The sequence below is a fragment of the Hypanus sabinus genome, chromosome 15 (assembly GCF_030144855.1).
Source record: "Hypanus sabinus isolate sHypSab1 chromosome 15, sHypSab1.hap1, whole genome shotgun sequence".
Classification (NCBI taxonomy): Eukaryota; Metazoa; Chordata; class Chondrichthyes; order Myliobatiformes; family Dasyatidae; genus Hypanus; species Hypanus sabinus.
Window position 1 is genome coordinate 8,738,588 of NC_082720.1, and position 14,445 is coordinate 8,753,032.

Consider the following 14,445-nt stretch of genomic DNA (forward strand, 5'->3'; position numbering starts at 1 on the left):
TTGATCATGTGGATAGTCAGAGGCTTTTTCCCAGGGCTAAAATGGTTGCCGCAAGAGGACACAGGTTTAAGGTGCTGGGGAGTAGGTACAAAGGAGATGTCAGGGGTAAGTTTTTTTACTCAGAGCGGTGAGTGCGTGGAATTGGCTGCCGGCAATGGTGGTGGAGGCAGATATGATATGATTTTAAGAAGCTTTTAGATAGGTACATGGAGCTTAGTAAAATCGAGGGCTATTAGGTAAGGCTAGTAATTTCTAAGGTAGGGAGATGTTCGGCACAACTTTGTGGGCTAAAGGGCCTGTATTGTGCTGTAGGTTTTCTCTGTTTCTGTGAATGAAGAAGTTTGGTTGAAATACTAATATTGTTTTTGTTTTTTTTTTACTATTAAGGGACTTTGTGAGGAGTGAGATAGAGTTCGGCCATGATGGACCCGTGTATGAGGAGCCTTTGTCATTGAACCGCTTCACTACAGCTTTAATAGGTATGGTGGGCCTTTAGAAATTCTCCTAACAAATAACACCTCTGATAAACCTCATATATCTCAGGGTAGTGTTTGGTGACATATATGTACTTGGATTGTAAATTTTCTTTGAATTTTGAACTTTGCTAGTGTTTAAATTTTTCATGAGTTCCATCTCTCGTTCTTGTAACCATTCAGTCCTTAACACTTGCATTGACAGCTATACTCATTGGCCTCTTTACTGGGTACAGGAGTGGAACCCGGTGTCTCCTGCTGCAGTAGCCCATCTGCTGAGATGTTTGACATGTTATGTGTTTAGAGATGCTCTTCTGCACACCACTGTTGTAGTGTGTGGTTATTTGATTTGCCCACAGAACTGCTGCTGACTGGATTTTCTTTGTTTTTTGCACCACTCTTTGTAAATTGCAGAGACTGTGTTGCACGTGATAATCCCAGGAGATGAGCATTGTCTGAGATACTCACACCACCCATTCTGGCACCAATAATCATTCCATGGTCAAAGTCACTTAGATCACATTACTTGCCCATTTTGATCTTTGATCTGAGCCATACCAAACCACTTGACCATATCTACATGCTTTTATGCATTGAGTTGTTGTCACATGTATGGATGATTAGATATTTGCGTTAATGAGTAAAGGTGTACCTAATAAAGTAGCCACTGAATGTTTAGTTGCCAAGCTGATTGTCTTAAGATGATGGGAAGCTTTCCAGAGACAAAACATCACAGGAGTATTGGAATATGTTACTGAGATGGATCATATGTCATGATTGTATAGAGCTGAATGGCCTATTTTCTGTGCTGTAGTCTTATATGGTTCAATGTATTGAATAGTGGGGCACATGCAAAAGAGATGACTATACTGTTGCTTTTATTTTTCTGTTTATGCAATTCTTTCTTAAAGTTTGACTAAAATTTTAGTCATGTTTGCTTGGGGATCAATGATATCATTCATACATCTCCATTGACAATCTGGGATGTTTTTACTTGGTAATATATGACATATGAAATCACATTTTTTCATGGTATATGTTCTTTTGTAGTATGTTGTAGTTAAGTGGAGTATTATTTTATCAAATTATTTTTACATTGACAGCTGTGACAATGCTGAGAATAGATGTGAATTTGGAAAACCTTTGAGAAAATGCGAGCACTATTTAATGCTATATAGTGGCATGCAAAAGTTTGGGCACTCCTGGTCAAAATTTCTGTTACTGTGACTAGCTAAGCAAGTGAAAGATGACTTGATTTCCAAAAGGCATAAAGTTAAAGATGACACATTTCTTTAATATTTTAAGCAAGATTACTTCTTTATTTCCATCTTTTACAGTTTCAAAATAATAAAAAAGGAAAAGGGCCCGAAGCAAAAGTTTGGGCACACTGCATGGTCAGTACTTAGTTACACCCCTTTTGGCAGTATCGCAGCTTGTCAACACTTTCTGTAGCCAACTAGTAGTCTTCCAATTGTTGTTTGGGGGATTTTTGCCCATTCTTTCTTGTAGTTCTGTGAGATTCTTGGGCCATCTTGCATGCACTGCTCTTTTGAGGTCTATCCACAGATTTTCGATGATATTTAGGTTGGGGAACTGTGAGGGTCATGGCAAAACCTTCACCTTGCGCCTCTTGAGGTAGTCCATTGTGGATTTTGAGGTGTGTTTAGGATCATTATCCTGTTGTACAAGCCATCCGCTTTTCATCGTCAGCTTTTTTACAGACGGTGTGATGTTTGCTTCCAGAATTTGCTGGTAATTAATTGAATTCATTCTTCCCTGTACTAATGAAATGTTCCCTGTGCCACTGGCTGCAACACAAGCCCAAAGCATGATCGATCCACCCCTGTGCTTAACAGTTGGGAAGGTCTCCTTTTCATGCAATTCTGCACCCTTTTTTCTCCAAACATCCCTTTGCCCATTGCGGCCAAAAAGTTCTATTTTAACTTCATCAGTCCACAGGACTTGTTTCCAAAAAGCATCAGGCTTGTTTAGATGTTCCTTTACAAACTTCTGATGCTGAATTTTGTAGTGAGGATGCAGGAAAGGTCTTCTGATGATTCTTCCATGAAGGTCATATTTGTGTAGGTGTCACTGCACAGTAGAACTCCATCATCATCACCACTCCAGAGTCTGCTAAATCTTCCTGAGGGTCTTTTGCAGTCAAATGGGGGTTTTGATTTGCCTTTCGAACAATTCTACGAGCAGCTCTCTCAGAAAGTTTTCTTGGTTTTCCAGACCTCAACTTGACCTCCACCGTTCCTGTTAACTGCCGTTTCTTAATTAAATTATGAACTGAGGAAACGGCTACCTGAAAACGCTTTGCTATCTTATAGCCTTCTGCTTTGTGGGCATCATTTATTTTAATTTTCAGAGTGCTAGGCAGCTGGTTAGAGGAGCCCATGGCTGCTGATTGTTGGGACAAGGTTTGAGGAGTCAGGGTATTTATAAAGCGTTGAAATTTGCATAACCTGCCTTTCCTAATGATGATTGTGAACAAGCCATAGCCCTAACAATCTAATTAAGGTCTGAGAGCTTGGTAAAAGTTATCTGAGAGCTCAAATCTCTTGGAGTGCCCAAACTTTTGCATGGTGCTCATTTCCTTTTTTCACTCTAAAATTGTACAAAACAAAAATAATACACTAATCTTGCTTAAAATGTGGAAAAGAATGTTTCATCTTTAACTTTATGACTTTTGGAGATCAGTTCATCTTCTACTCACTTAACTATTCACAGTAACAGAAATTTTGACCAGGGGTGCCCAAACTTTTGCTTGCCACTGTATTTATCGGATTTCTTTGCATATGGCTTGTTTCTGTTTATAAAATCATCTTTTAAAAAAAGTCTGACATGTATCGGTACTGTTCCTTTGATGTCTTATCCTTTTACATTGATAACTATTCAAGAACAAATATGTAGGTCAAAGTGAATGGCATAGTTCATCCATGTCTCTAACTTTGTGTTACATTTTTTAAGGCTTCATTAACGAACCTTGTTCCAAATGGATGCTTCAGTACTTGAGAAATAATTATCTATTCTGTAAATAGATTTTCTGTGTGGTATTGATAAATATATTGAGGTACTGCTCAATATGACTTTCTCTTGTAAGGCTTCTTCAAGTGGAACAGGTGAAGGACCCATTTATTGCAGTAGGTTTTTAAGATGTCAGAATCAACCCCAAGACAGACTTGAGTTATTTAGAGGTAAAATGAAGCAGCATTTTTATTGGCTAAGGATGGGAAGGTATCATCACTCTTCGTTGACTTGTATAAGTGTGTGAGAAATTGGTTGGAAAAAAAGCTTCATCTCTATTTGGAAAGGGGAGGGAAAAAGTAATTTCCTCATTCACATTATAGAATCTATTTCTTTCGAGTCAAGCACACTATTGAGTTATCATTTACATCAAACTGCATTTTTTTTGACTAAGTTTTATATATGATTGAAGCAAAATGGAATAACAGTAGCTGCAGTTATATTTGAGAGTCAAAGAAGGTTATGGTGCTGAGTAGATTTCCAAGCTATCGGAATAGTGAATTTAACTGTTTTAATTAATAAATTTTTTGATTCATGAGTTGAATGCACGCTTCTCATGTTGTAGAGGAAGTTTATTTGATCCACAAAATAGGTTAAAATAGCGGCCGTAAACCAGTCGATCGCGATCAACTGGTCGATCTTTGAGACTTTCCCAGTAGATCCCAAAAAAAAGAAAAAGAAATACACAAATACATTATGCCTGATAAACCTTTTGATGCAAATATGTAGTAACTTCTACTTTGAAAAAGGACCACTTGAGAACTTCATGCCCAAAAGGAACAACTTTATCTAGGACGGTAAAACGATATTGGCATACAGAGGTTTTCACTAATGCGCACTGGGCAGAAAAGACTGGAAGGAAAACACCGCAACCCTGGAAACAAACTCTTTACAAACAGTTTCAGTAGCAGAAATATAGACAATAGACAATAGACAATAGGTGCAGAAGTAGACCATTCGGCCCCTCGAGTCTGCACCGCCATTCTGAGATCATGGCTGATCATTCACTATCAATACCCAGTCCCTGCCTTGTCCCCATATCCCAATAGACAATAGACAATAGGTCTATATTACCATGATCCTAATTGGTATTAACTTATCTTTATAATACCATACTCACATTACAATTCTTCTTCCCCTTTAAATTCCAACATTCCCCAAATGTACAAAAAATGGGAAACAAAAGCAGTTGTGTCATTAGTTTGTGTACCCCTGAAACTACTTCTAGTGTCTCAGTAACGTTGCCAATACCAGGAAAGTTGAGGAGCTGAAATCGGGGTTGAACATCAAGCAAACATGCTGCTCAGAGGATGTGGATCGACAGTGTTAAAGGACTTGTCACTCTGTGAATATTTTTCACCACAGTTCGATGAATCCCTGGATGTAATGCAAACAGCTCAGTTTGTTGTATTTGTCAATGGCTTTCCAGGATTTTACAACAAAGGAGGACTTGCTCACTCTTTTGCACTTAAAGGAGAGAACAAGAGGTGAGGATATCTACAATGAGTTTTAAAAAAAAATGTCTGTGAAAATGACATCCCCATTCATAAACTGGTGCCAATTACTACTGATGGGGCCCCAGTAATGCACGGTGTGTGCATTGGTTTTTATAGCATTGTGCCGTAATGACTCCGATTTTCCCGACTTCCTGGATTATCACTATGTGATTCATCAGCAGCCCTTGGCTGGGAAGTTTTTATTTTTAGAATCTTTTTATTAATACATTATCTTCTACAACTATAGAATAATACAAAATTTCAACAAATTAATATGTATACAATTAATAGAACTGAAGAAAGAACTATTCATAATAAATAAAAATGAAAAAAAAAATTATATATAGAAAAAAGAAGGAAAAAAAAGAACCCCATCTAACTGAGGAAAAAAAAGGTGATGACATGAATATTGATTTCTCCTTTTGGTAAATGAATTCAAATCCCCCACCCCCTTCCTGTATTTCTCACTCTGATCTTTTACCTCTTCTCACCTGCCTACTACTCCCCCCCTGGGTCCCCTCCTTCTTCCCTTTTTCCTACGGTCCACTCTCCTCTCCGAAGAGCTTCCTCCTCCTCCTTCCCTACATACGTGGCGTCATCTATAGTCTTCCAGCTGGCCTCCTTCCCCTCCTCCCACCTTTTTATTCCTTTGCACTCCTGACTGAAACGTTGACTATCTATTAATTTCCATAGATGTTGGCTGACCTGCCGAGTTCCTCTAGCATTTTGTGTGATTCTATAGATTTCCAGCATCTTCATATTTTCTCGTGTTTGTGAAATGCTGGAGGAGCGTTGCAGGTCAGGCAGCATCTATGGAAATTAATAAAAAGTCAATATTTTAGACAAGAAAGACCCTTCATCAGGACTGGAAAGGATGGGGGAAAATGCTAAAGGTTGGGGGAGGGGAAGGAGGACACGATGGAAAGTGATGGTTAAAGCTAGGTGGGTAGGAAAGATAAAGGGCTGGGAGAGGAAGGAATCTGATAAGGGAGGAGAGTTGATCATAAGAGAAAGGGAAGGAGGAGGGATACTGAGGGAGATGATAGGGAGATGAGAAAAAGAGGCAAGAGGCTAGACTGGGGAAGAGGAGGGGGAAAAGGAAAGATAAAGAAAAACAAATATTGGAAGGAGAAATCAATGTTCATACCATCAGGTTGGAGATGGAATATGAGATGTTGCTTCTGCACCCTGAGAGTGACCTCATGGCAAAAGAGGAAGTTGGAACATTGTTCATTTGGATTAGAGGACTTGAAGAAACACTGGAGAAACCTAGGTTGATATTTTGTAAAGGGAGTAATTCATTCCACTGAAAATGGATTTTATGATTTGACATTGAGATGGGGAAGCAAAGTACTGGGTTCATTGAAGCATGTTTTGATGGTGGAGCAGTAGGTAAAGGTGCACCTTGTCAAACAAGGATCATGTAATCTTATAAGGTCAATTGCACCTTGGATAAAAACATAGCAGCAGAATTAAGCTCTTTGGTCCATTGTGTCTGCTGCAGCAATCCATCATGACTGATTTATCATCCTCTCAGTCCATTTGTTTTTGCCACCTTATCATAACCTTTGATGTATTTACTGATCAAGAACTTATCTATTTTTATAATTACCCATATGACTTGGCCTCCAGTCATCTGTGGCGATGAATTCTACAGATTCACCACCCTCTGGCTAAAGGAATTTCTCCTTATCTCTGTTCTAAAAGGGTACCCATCATTTCTGAGACTGTGCCACTGGTCCTTAACTCTCCCACTATTTCAATCATAATCTCTGCATCCGTTCTATCTAGGCCTTTCAATATTCGGTTGGTTTCAATGAGATTCCCTCCTTGTTCTTCCAAATAGGCTTGTTGGGCCTTTTACCATGCAGTATATGTAAATAAAATAAACCGCAGTGATTACAGGCCTAGAACCATAAAACACTCATGTTAATCCTTTCATCCTGGCATCATTCTTGTAAACCTCATCTGGACCCTCTCCAATGGCAGCGCATCCTTAGATATTGGGCCAAAAATTGCTCACAATGCGGTCTGTCCAATTATGCCCTTGGCTTTGTATTCTAGTCCTTTTGAAAAGAATTGCATTTGCCTTCCTTACTACCAACTCAACCATTGACCTTTAGGGAATCATGAGTCTTTGAATCTAAGAGTCTTTGTATCTTCCAGTTTCTGAATTTGCTATGCCTTTATTCCTTCCACCAAAGTGAATAACAATGCACTTCGCTGCTCTGTATTCCATCTGCCACTTCTTTATCCAATCTCTGAATCCAAGTCCTTCTGCAGACTCTTGACTTTTTCATCATTACCTGTCACACCGCCAATCTTTGTTTCATCCGCAAACTTGGCCACAAAGTTTCTTTATATTTCTTTATTCACGTTCTTTGCCTTCTGCCAGCCAATCAATCTCTATGTTAGTATCTTTCCTGTAATACCATGGGCTTTTAATTTGTTTATTAGCCTCATCTATAGCACCTTATCAAAGGCCTTCTGAAAATCCAGGTAAACAAAATCCACTGACTCTCCATGTCTATCCTGCCTGTTATTTCCTCAAAGAATTTCAACAGATTAGTCAGGCAAGATTTCCCCTTAAGGAAACTATGCAGAGTTCGGCCTGTTTTATATTGTGCCTCCAACCATACTAAAACTCATTCTTAATAATGGACTCCAACGTCTTTCCAGCCACTGAAGTTTGGCTTACTGGCCTATTATTTTCTTTCTTCTGCCTCCCTCCGATCTTAGAGTGGTGTGACTTTTGCAATTTTACAGTGCTGTGGAACCATTCCAGAATCTAGTGATTCTTGAAAGATAATTAATGCTTCCAGTATCTTTTCAGCTACCTCTTTCAGAAACCTGGCATGTAGTCTGTCTCGTCCAGTTGACTTGCCTACCTTTAGACCTTTTAGCTACCCAAGCATCTTAGAAATAATGACTACACTTACTTCTGCCCCCTGACAATCTTGAATTTCTGGCATGCTTCTTGTATCTTCTATTGATACAAAATACTTAATTCATCTGCCATTTTTTCGTTCCCCATTACTGTTTCTCCATGACTCATCAGTCCAATGTCCACTCTTGCCTCTCTTTTACATTTCATTTATCTGGATAAACTTCTAGTGTATTTTATATTATTAGCTAGCTTACCTTAATATTTCATCTTATCTCACTTTATTATTTAGCCTTTGCAGACATCCATGAAAAACAGAACCCCAAAAGAATGACAGCAAAACATCAGAAAAAAGCCCCAAAGCCCCCTCTCTCTGCGCCCTGCGCAAGCAGCAGCAAGCATTAATGCATGAACTTTCCCTCATTTTTGTTGCAGTCCCGTAATTGATCCAGGTCTTTTAAAATAATGCAGTAATTATATACAATGAATTGCAGTTAATTGGGCTTTCGGTTAATCAGGGCAGTTGCTTATTTAGGACAACTTTTGGAGAACAAACTAATTGAAAAAATACCTTAGATTCCTGTAGTTTATTTGGGAAACTATGCCACTTAATTGGGACAGAAGGCTGTTGTTGAACAGTTTCTAACTAGTGTTGTTCAATCTTGTGTGGCCATTAGACGTTGTAGTAGCATCAGTTGTGTTTGTTACCGATGGTTGGCAAGAAATAAGCAGTACTTATATTTCACTACTTCAAGTTAGACACTACACAGAATTTGGAGGTATAGACAATCTTGATGTATTGTCGATAGTATTGTATGATGGCAGTCCATAATGTGCATGAGTTGTCTGTGCTCGTTGTTCATTGCGTACACTGGATGAATTCGTCTGTCAATAACTATTGGAACTAATAGTTTTTTTAGTATTGTTGGTAGGTTCTAAATTGCTGATTATTTCATTTAAATACATAATTTGTTATGCAGAAAGTTTGAAATAAATAACATTAGTTAATAACTCATCAGAGGTGAACGATAAGTTTGTGGCCTGAAGGGGATGACTCCAAACTTTCTGCATAATCATTCAAAGAGTTGACCTGCATGTGCATGTAATTAAAGCTGTATAACTCATCTCCTTCTACCTTAGGCCACAAACTTATCAATCAACCATCTGTGGACACTTTCTGGAGATCCAAGATTCGTATGCTCCACGACGGTTGGACTAAGTGTGTAAATGTAGGAGGGGACTATGTTGAAAAATAAATGTGCTAGGTTTTCTAAAATTGACTCCTTCTACCTTCAGCCACAAACATATCAATCACCCCTTGTATGTGCAGTGAAAATTACGACTGACAAAATGCTCAGGAAGCTTAATGGTCTGAGGGTGGGTAAATCTCCTGGACCTGATGGAATGCACCCTCGGGTTCTGAAGGAAGTAGCTGGAGAGATTGTAGGGGCATTAACAATGATCTTTCAAGAATTGATAGATTCTGGCATTGTACTGGATGACTGAAAAATTGCAAATGTTACCCCCGCTATTTAAGAAAAGTGGAAGGCAGCGGAAAGGAAACTATAGACCTGGAGGCACATGCAAGATAGGCCAAAGCCAGCATGGTTTCCTGAAAGGAAAGTCCTGCCTGATTAACCTACTGCAATTTTTTGAGGAAATTACAAGCAGGGCAGACAAAGGAGATGCAGTAGATGTGGTGTACTTGGATTTTCAGAAGGCCTTTGACAAGGTGCTGCACGTGAGGCTGCTTAGCAGGATAAGAGTCCATGGAATTACAGGGGAGTTACTAGCATGGGTGGAGCACTGGCTGATTGGCAGACAAGAGAGAGTGGGAATAAAGGGATCCTGTTCTGGCTGGCTGTTGGTTACCAGTGGAGTTCCACAGGGACTGTGTTGGGACTGTTGCTTTTTACGATGTATTTTAATGACTTGGACTATGGGATTAATGGATTTGTGGCTAAATTTGCCGATGATACAAAGCTAGGTGGAGGAACGGGTAGTGTTGAGGAAACAGAGCCTGCAGAGAAACTTAGATAGTTTAGGGGAATGGGCAAAGAAGTGGCAAATGAAATACAATGATGGAAAGTGTATGGTCATGCACTTTGGTGGAAGAAATAAACGGGCAGACTATTATTTAGATGGGGAGAGAATTCAAAATGGAGAGATGCAACGGAACTTGGGAGTACTTGTGCAAGATACCCTAAAGGTTAACCTGCAGGTTGAGTTGGTTGTGAAGAATGCAAATGCAATTTTGGCATTCGTTACAAGAGGTATAGAATATAACAGCAGGGATTGACAAGTGTTGGGACACTCGTGAGACCGCACCTGGAGTATTTTGCATAGTTTAGGGATTCTTAATTTAGAAAGGATATACTGACATTGGAGGTGGTTCAGAGAAGATTCACAAGAATGATTCCAGGAATGAAAGGGTTACCATATGAGGAATGTCTGGCAGCTCTTGGGCTTTATTCCCTGGTGTTCAGGAGAATGAGGAGGGGATCTCATAGAAATATTCCGAATGTTAAAAGGCTTGAACAGATTAGATATGGCAAAGTTATTTCCTATGGTAGTGGTGTCCAGGACAAGAGGGCACGACTTCAGGATTGAAGGACGTCCATTTAGAACAGATGCGGAGAAATTACTTTACTTGGGGTGGTAAATATGTGGAATTTGTTGCCAGGAGCGGCGGTGGAGGACAAGTCATTTGGTGCATTTAAGACAGAGACAGCCAGGGCATCAAAGGGTATGGGGAGAAGGCAGGGGAGTGGGGATGATTGCAAGAATTGGATCAGCCCCTGATGAATGGCGGAGCAGAATCGACGGACTGAATAGCGTACTTCTGCTCCTGTATAGTCAGCCCTCCTCATTTGCGAGGGATTGGTTCCAGGACCCCTCGCGAATACCAAAAAACGCGGATGTTCAAGTCCCCTATTCAACCTGACTCAATGTGGTGGACCTTGGGACCCAGCGGAACCTTAGACCTTATTTAACCTGTCGCAGTGTGGTGGACATTAGGACCTGGCGGCAGAGCTCTAAATCCGCAGTGTTTCTGTTCACGAAAGTGATCAGGATTGAAAATAAAGTGGAAGTAATAAATCGATCAGAAAGAGGTCATTGAAAAAGTGTTAGGCTACAGTTGGTCAATGATTGGAACAATTTTAAAGGATAAAATGAGGAAGGCCCTGCCCCGATGAAAGCTACAATTATTACTAAGCAAAGCAGTGGTTTAATTATTGGGTTTTGGGTTTGTGATCCTCCACATCAACCAGGCACGGATGGAGAGCATGCTCAGAAGTGGTCTGTCACTGGATCGAACTCGGGAGCTTCCCAAGTGCGGCGCTGAAACATACGCTCTTAAGTGTTTTATATGCATAGAAAGGTAAAATATATATTATATACTAAGACAAACGTTTGACTAACTGACGCTAAATAATACCGGGTGTACCTGTTCCAACTTACATAGTAAGAGAACTTCAGACTTTTTTCCAATCCTGATCCGAGGTAACCTACGCATATCCTCCCGTATACTTTAAATCATCTCTAGATTACTTATAATACACAATACAATATAAATGCTATGTAAAATAGTTGTTATACTGCATTATTTAGGGAATAATGACAAGAAAAAAGAGTTTGTACATGCTCGAACAACCATGTATCTTATTTTTGGTGGTCAAAACTGATGAAACTATGAGCGAATTCTGATCATTGGGTAGATTAAGAAAATTAGTTTTTGTGCACTGACTTTATTACAGAGCTTTGAATCCTGAAGAATTTTGCCTTTTTAGCTGCAAAACTCCTCCTATCTCCACAGTCTCATTTATTATCAAGTCATTAATGGATAGTGGTTGTCGCAGTTCCCTATCGCCACGTACTCTGATAATATGTTAATTTGAATTGCACTGTTAGAAACATTTGAGGGCTCTTTTGGTCGCAGTTGGTTGAATTTGCACATGCAGAACTCGCGGATAAGGAGGGCCAACTGTATCTTATTTTTGGTGGTCAAAACTGATGAAACTATGAGCGAATTCTGATCATTGGGTAGATTAAGAAAATTAGTTTTTGTGCACTGACTTTATTACAGAGCTTTGAATCCTGAAGAATTTTGCCTTTTTAGCTGCAAAACTCCTCCTATCTCCACAGTCTCATTTATTATCAAGTCATTAATGGATAGTGGTTGTCGCAGTTCCCTATCGCCACGTACTCTGATAATATGTTAATTTGAATTGCACTGTTAGAAACATTTGAGGGCTCTTTTGGTAGCATTCGACAGTATGCATTTTGAAATGGGTTATCAGTAAGTTATTTGTTTCTCGATTAAAGTGAGGTTTTCATACCCACACTCATGTTACATGCCAGCACCTTAACATCTGACTACTTTGAAGGTACTGTATCCAAAGCAGTTGCATCTTTTTTTAGGTAATTGTCAAGTCAAGTCACTTTTATTGTCATTTTGACCATAACTGCTATGTACAGTACATAGTAAAAATGAGACGACGTTTTTCAGGACCATGGTGTTACATGACATGGTACAAAAACTAGACTGAACTACGTAAAAAACAACACAGAGAAAAAAAACAACTACACTAGACTTCAGACCTACCCAGAACTGCATAAAGTGCACAAAACAGTGCAGGCATTACAATAGATAACAAGCAGGACAATAGGGCAGTAAGGTGTCAGTCCAGGCTTCAGGTATTGAGGAGTCTGATAGCTTGGGGGAAGAAACTGTTACATAGCCTGGTCGTGAGAGCCCGAATGAGTCGTGAGAGACGGCAGGAGGGAGAAGAGATTGTATGAGGGGTGTGTGGGTCCTTCAAAATGCTGTTTGCTTTGAGGATGCAGAGTGTAGTGTAAATGTCCGTGATGGCGGTAAGAGAGACCCCGATGATCTTCTCAGCTGACCACACTATCCGCTGCAGTGTCTTCCAATCTGAGATGGTGCAATTTCCGAACCAGACAGTGATGCAGCTGCTCAGGATGCTCTCCATACAACCCCTGTAGAATGTGATGAGGATGGGGAGTGGAAGATGGACTTCCCTCAGCCTTCGCAGAAAGTAGAGATGCTGCTGGGCTTTCTTTGCTATGAAGCTCGTGTTGAGGAAACAGGTGAGATTCTCCACCAGGTGACCACTAAAAAAATTTGATTCTCTTAATGATCTCTACCTAGGAGTCGTTGATGTTCAGCTGAGAGTGGTCGCTCTGTGCCCTCCTGAAATCAACAACCATGTCTTTTGTTCACATTCAGAGACAGGTTGTTGGCTCTGCACCAGTCCGTTAGCTGCTGCACCTCCTGTCTGTAAGCTGACTCGTCGTTGCTGATGAACGGTCGTGTCATTGGTGAACTTGATGATGTGGTTCGAGCTGTGAGTTGTAGCACAGTTGTGAGTCAGCAGAGTGAACAGCAGTGGACTGAGCACACAGCCCTGGGAGGGCCCTGTGCTCAGTGTGATGGTGTTGGAGATGCTGCTCCTGATCCGGACTGACTGTGGTCTCCCAGTCAGGAAGTCTAGGATCCAGTTGCAGAAGGAGGTGTTCAGGCCTAGTCGGCTCAGCTTTCAAATTGGTGTTGCTACTTTCAAGTTTTGTTGAGGGGCAAAATTAGCAGTGGACTTTTATTCATGCTTGATACCACACACAATATTTTAGTTCTGAATAAAATGGCAATAGTAAATGTACATTAAATTAAATGACATCTTAATTAGTCTTTGTAAAAGTTCCTTCCAGCTGGGTCCATTCTTTTTGGCTAAATTTCTGAAAGAAATGAGGAAATTTGTCAATAATATAATATAAATAAATCGAAGTTTTATCCACCATCTTTGCTAAATAGATAAATGTCTCTCGTGTATTGTTGATCCGTCTAACTGGAGATTGTTTTTCCATTTGTGTAAGTTCTGACATCTCCCTTTTTCTAACATGTATTAATCGAAATCTTTAGAATGTTCAGTCTCTGAGCAGCACTTGCAGTACACTGTGTTTTCTTTACTTCATTAATTTCTATGTTTACCTTTTTCATTGAAGGCACCAATTTATCCTGATGCAATTTAACGACTGGTTGCTTTTTACAAAGCCTAAACTTTCCTGTCATTCCTGCTATTTCAATCGGCTTTAGATTCTAACCTGGTTGATGTTCCCACTATTTACATAATGCTACAGCAATGTGGTTTCCTTGGCAGATTTAATTACAGATTTCTAGATCTAGCTTCAAGGAATCTGATTGGACAGTACTTGTGTTTGCATTGATCTTTGGAGGTACATTGTTACTGTGTCCCAATAGTTGCAAGTAATGCAACCCCGTGTGGCTTTAGTTCAGAATACTGATATATCATGAAAGTACTTTTTGTGAAGGCTGATCTCCCACCCCCCCATCCTCATCACATTCTGCAGGGGTTGTATTGAGAGCATCCTGAGCAGCTGCATCACTGCCTGGTTCGAAAATTGCACCATCTCGGATCGCAGAACCCTGCAGCGGATAGTGAGGTCAGCGGAGAAGATCATCGGGGTCTCTCTTCCTGCCATCACAGACATTTACACTACACGCTGCATCCGCAAAGGAAAC

General features: G+C 40.0%; 1 protein-coding gene across 1 annotated transcript in view; it reads left to right on the forward strand.

Annotated features, from left to right (window-relative positions):
• The window catches only part of rnf145a (ring finger protein 145a), a 150,902-nt gene that overhangs the window by 66,256 nt on the left and 70,201 nt on the right, over positions 1 to 14,445 (forward strand). Inside the window, exon 3 of the mRNA XM_059989980.1 lies at positions 388 to 479. Coding sequence (XP_059845963.1) covers positions 388 to 479 — 92 coding nt within the window. The remainder of the gene's footprint in view (positions 1 to 387; positions 480 to 14,445) is intronic.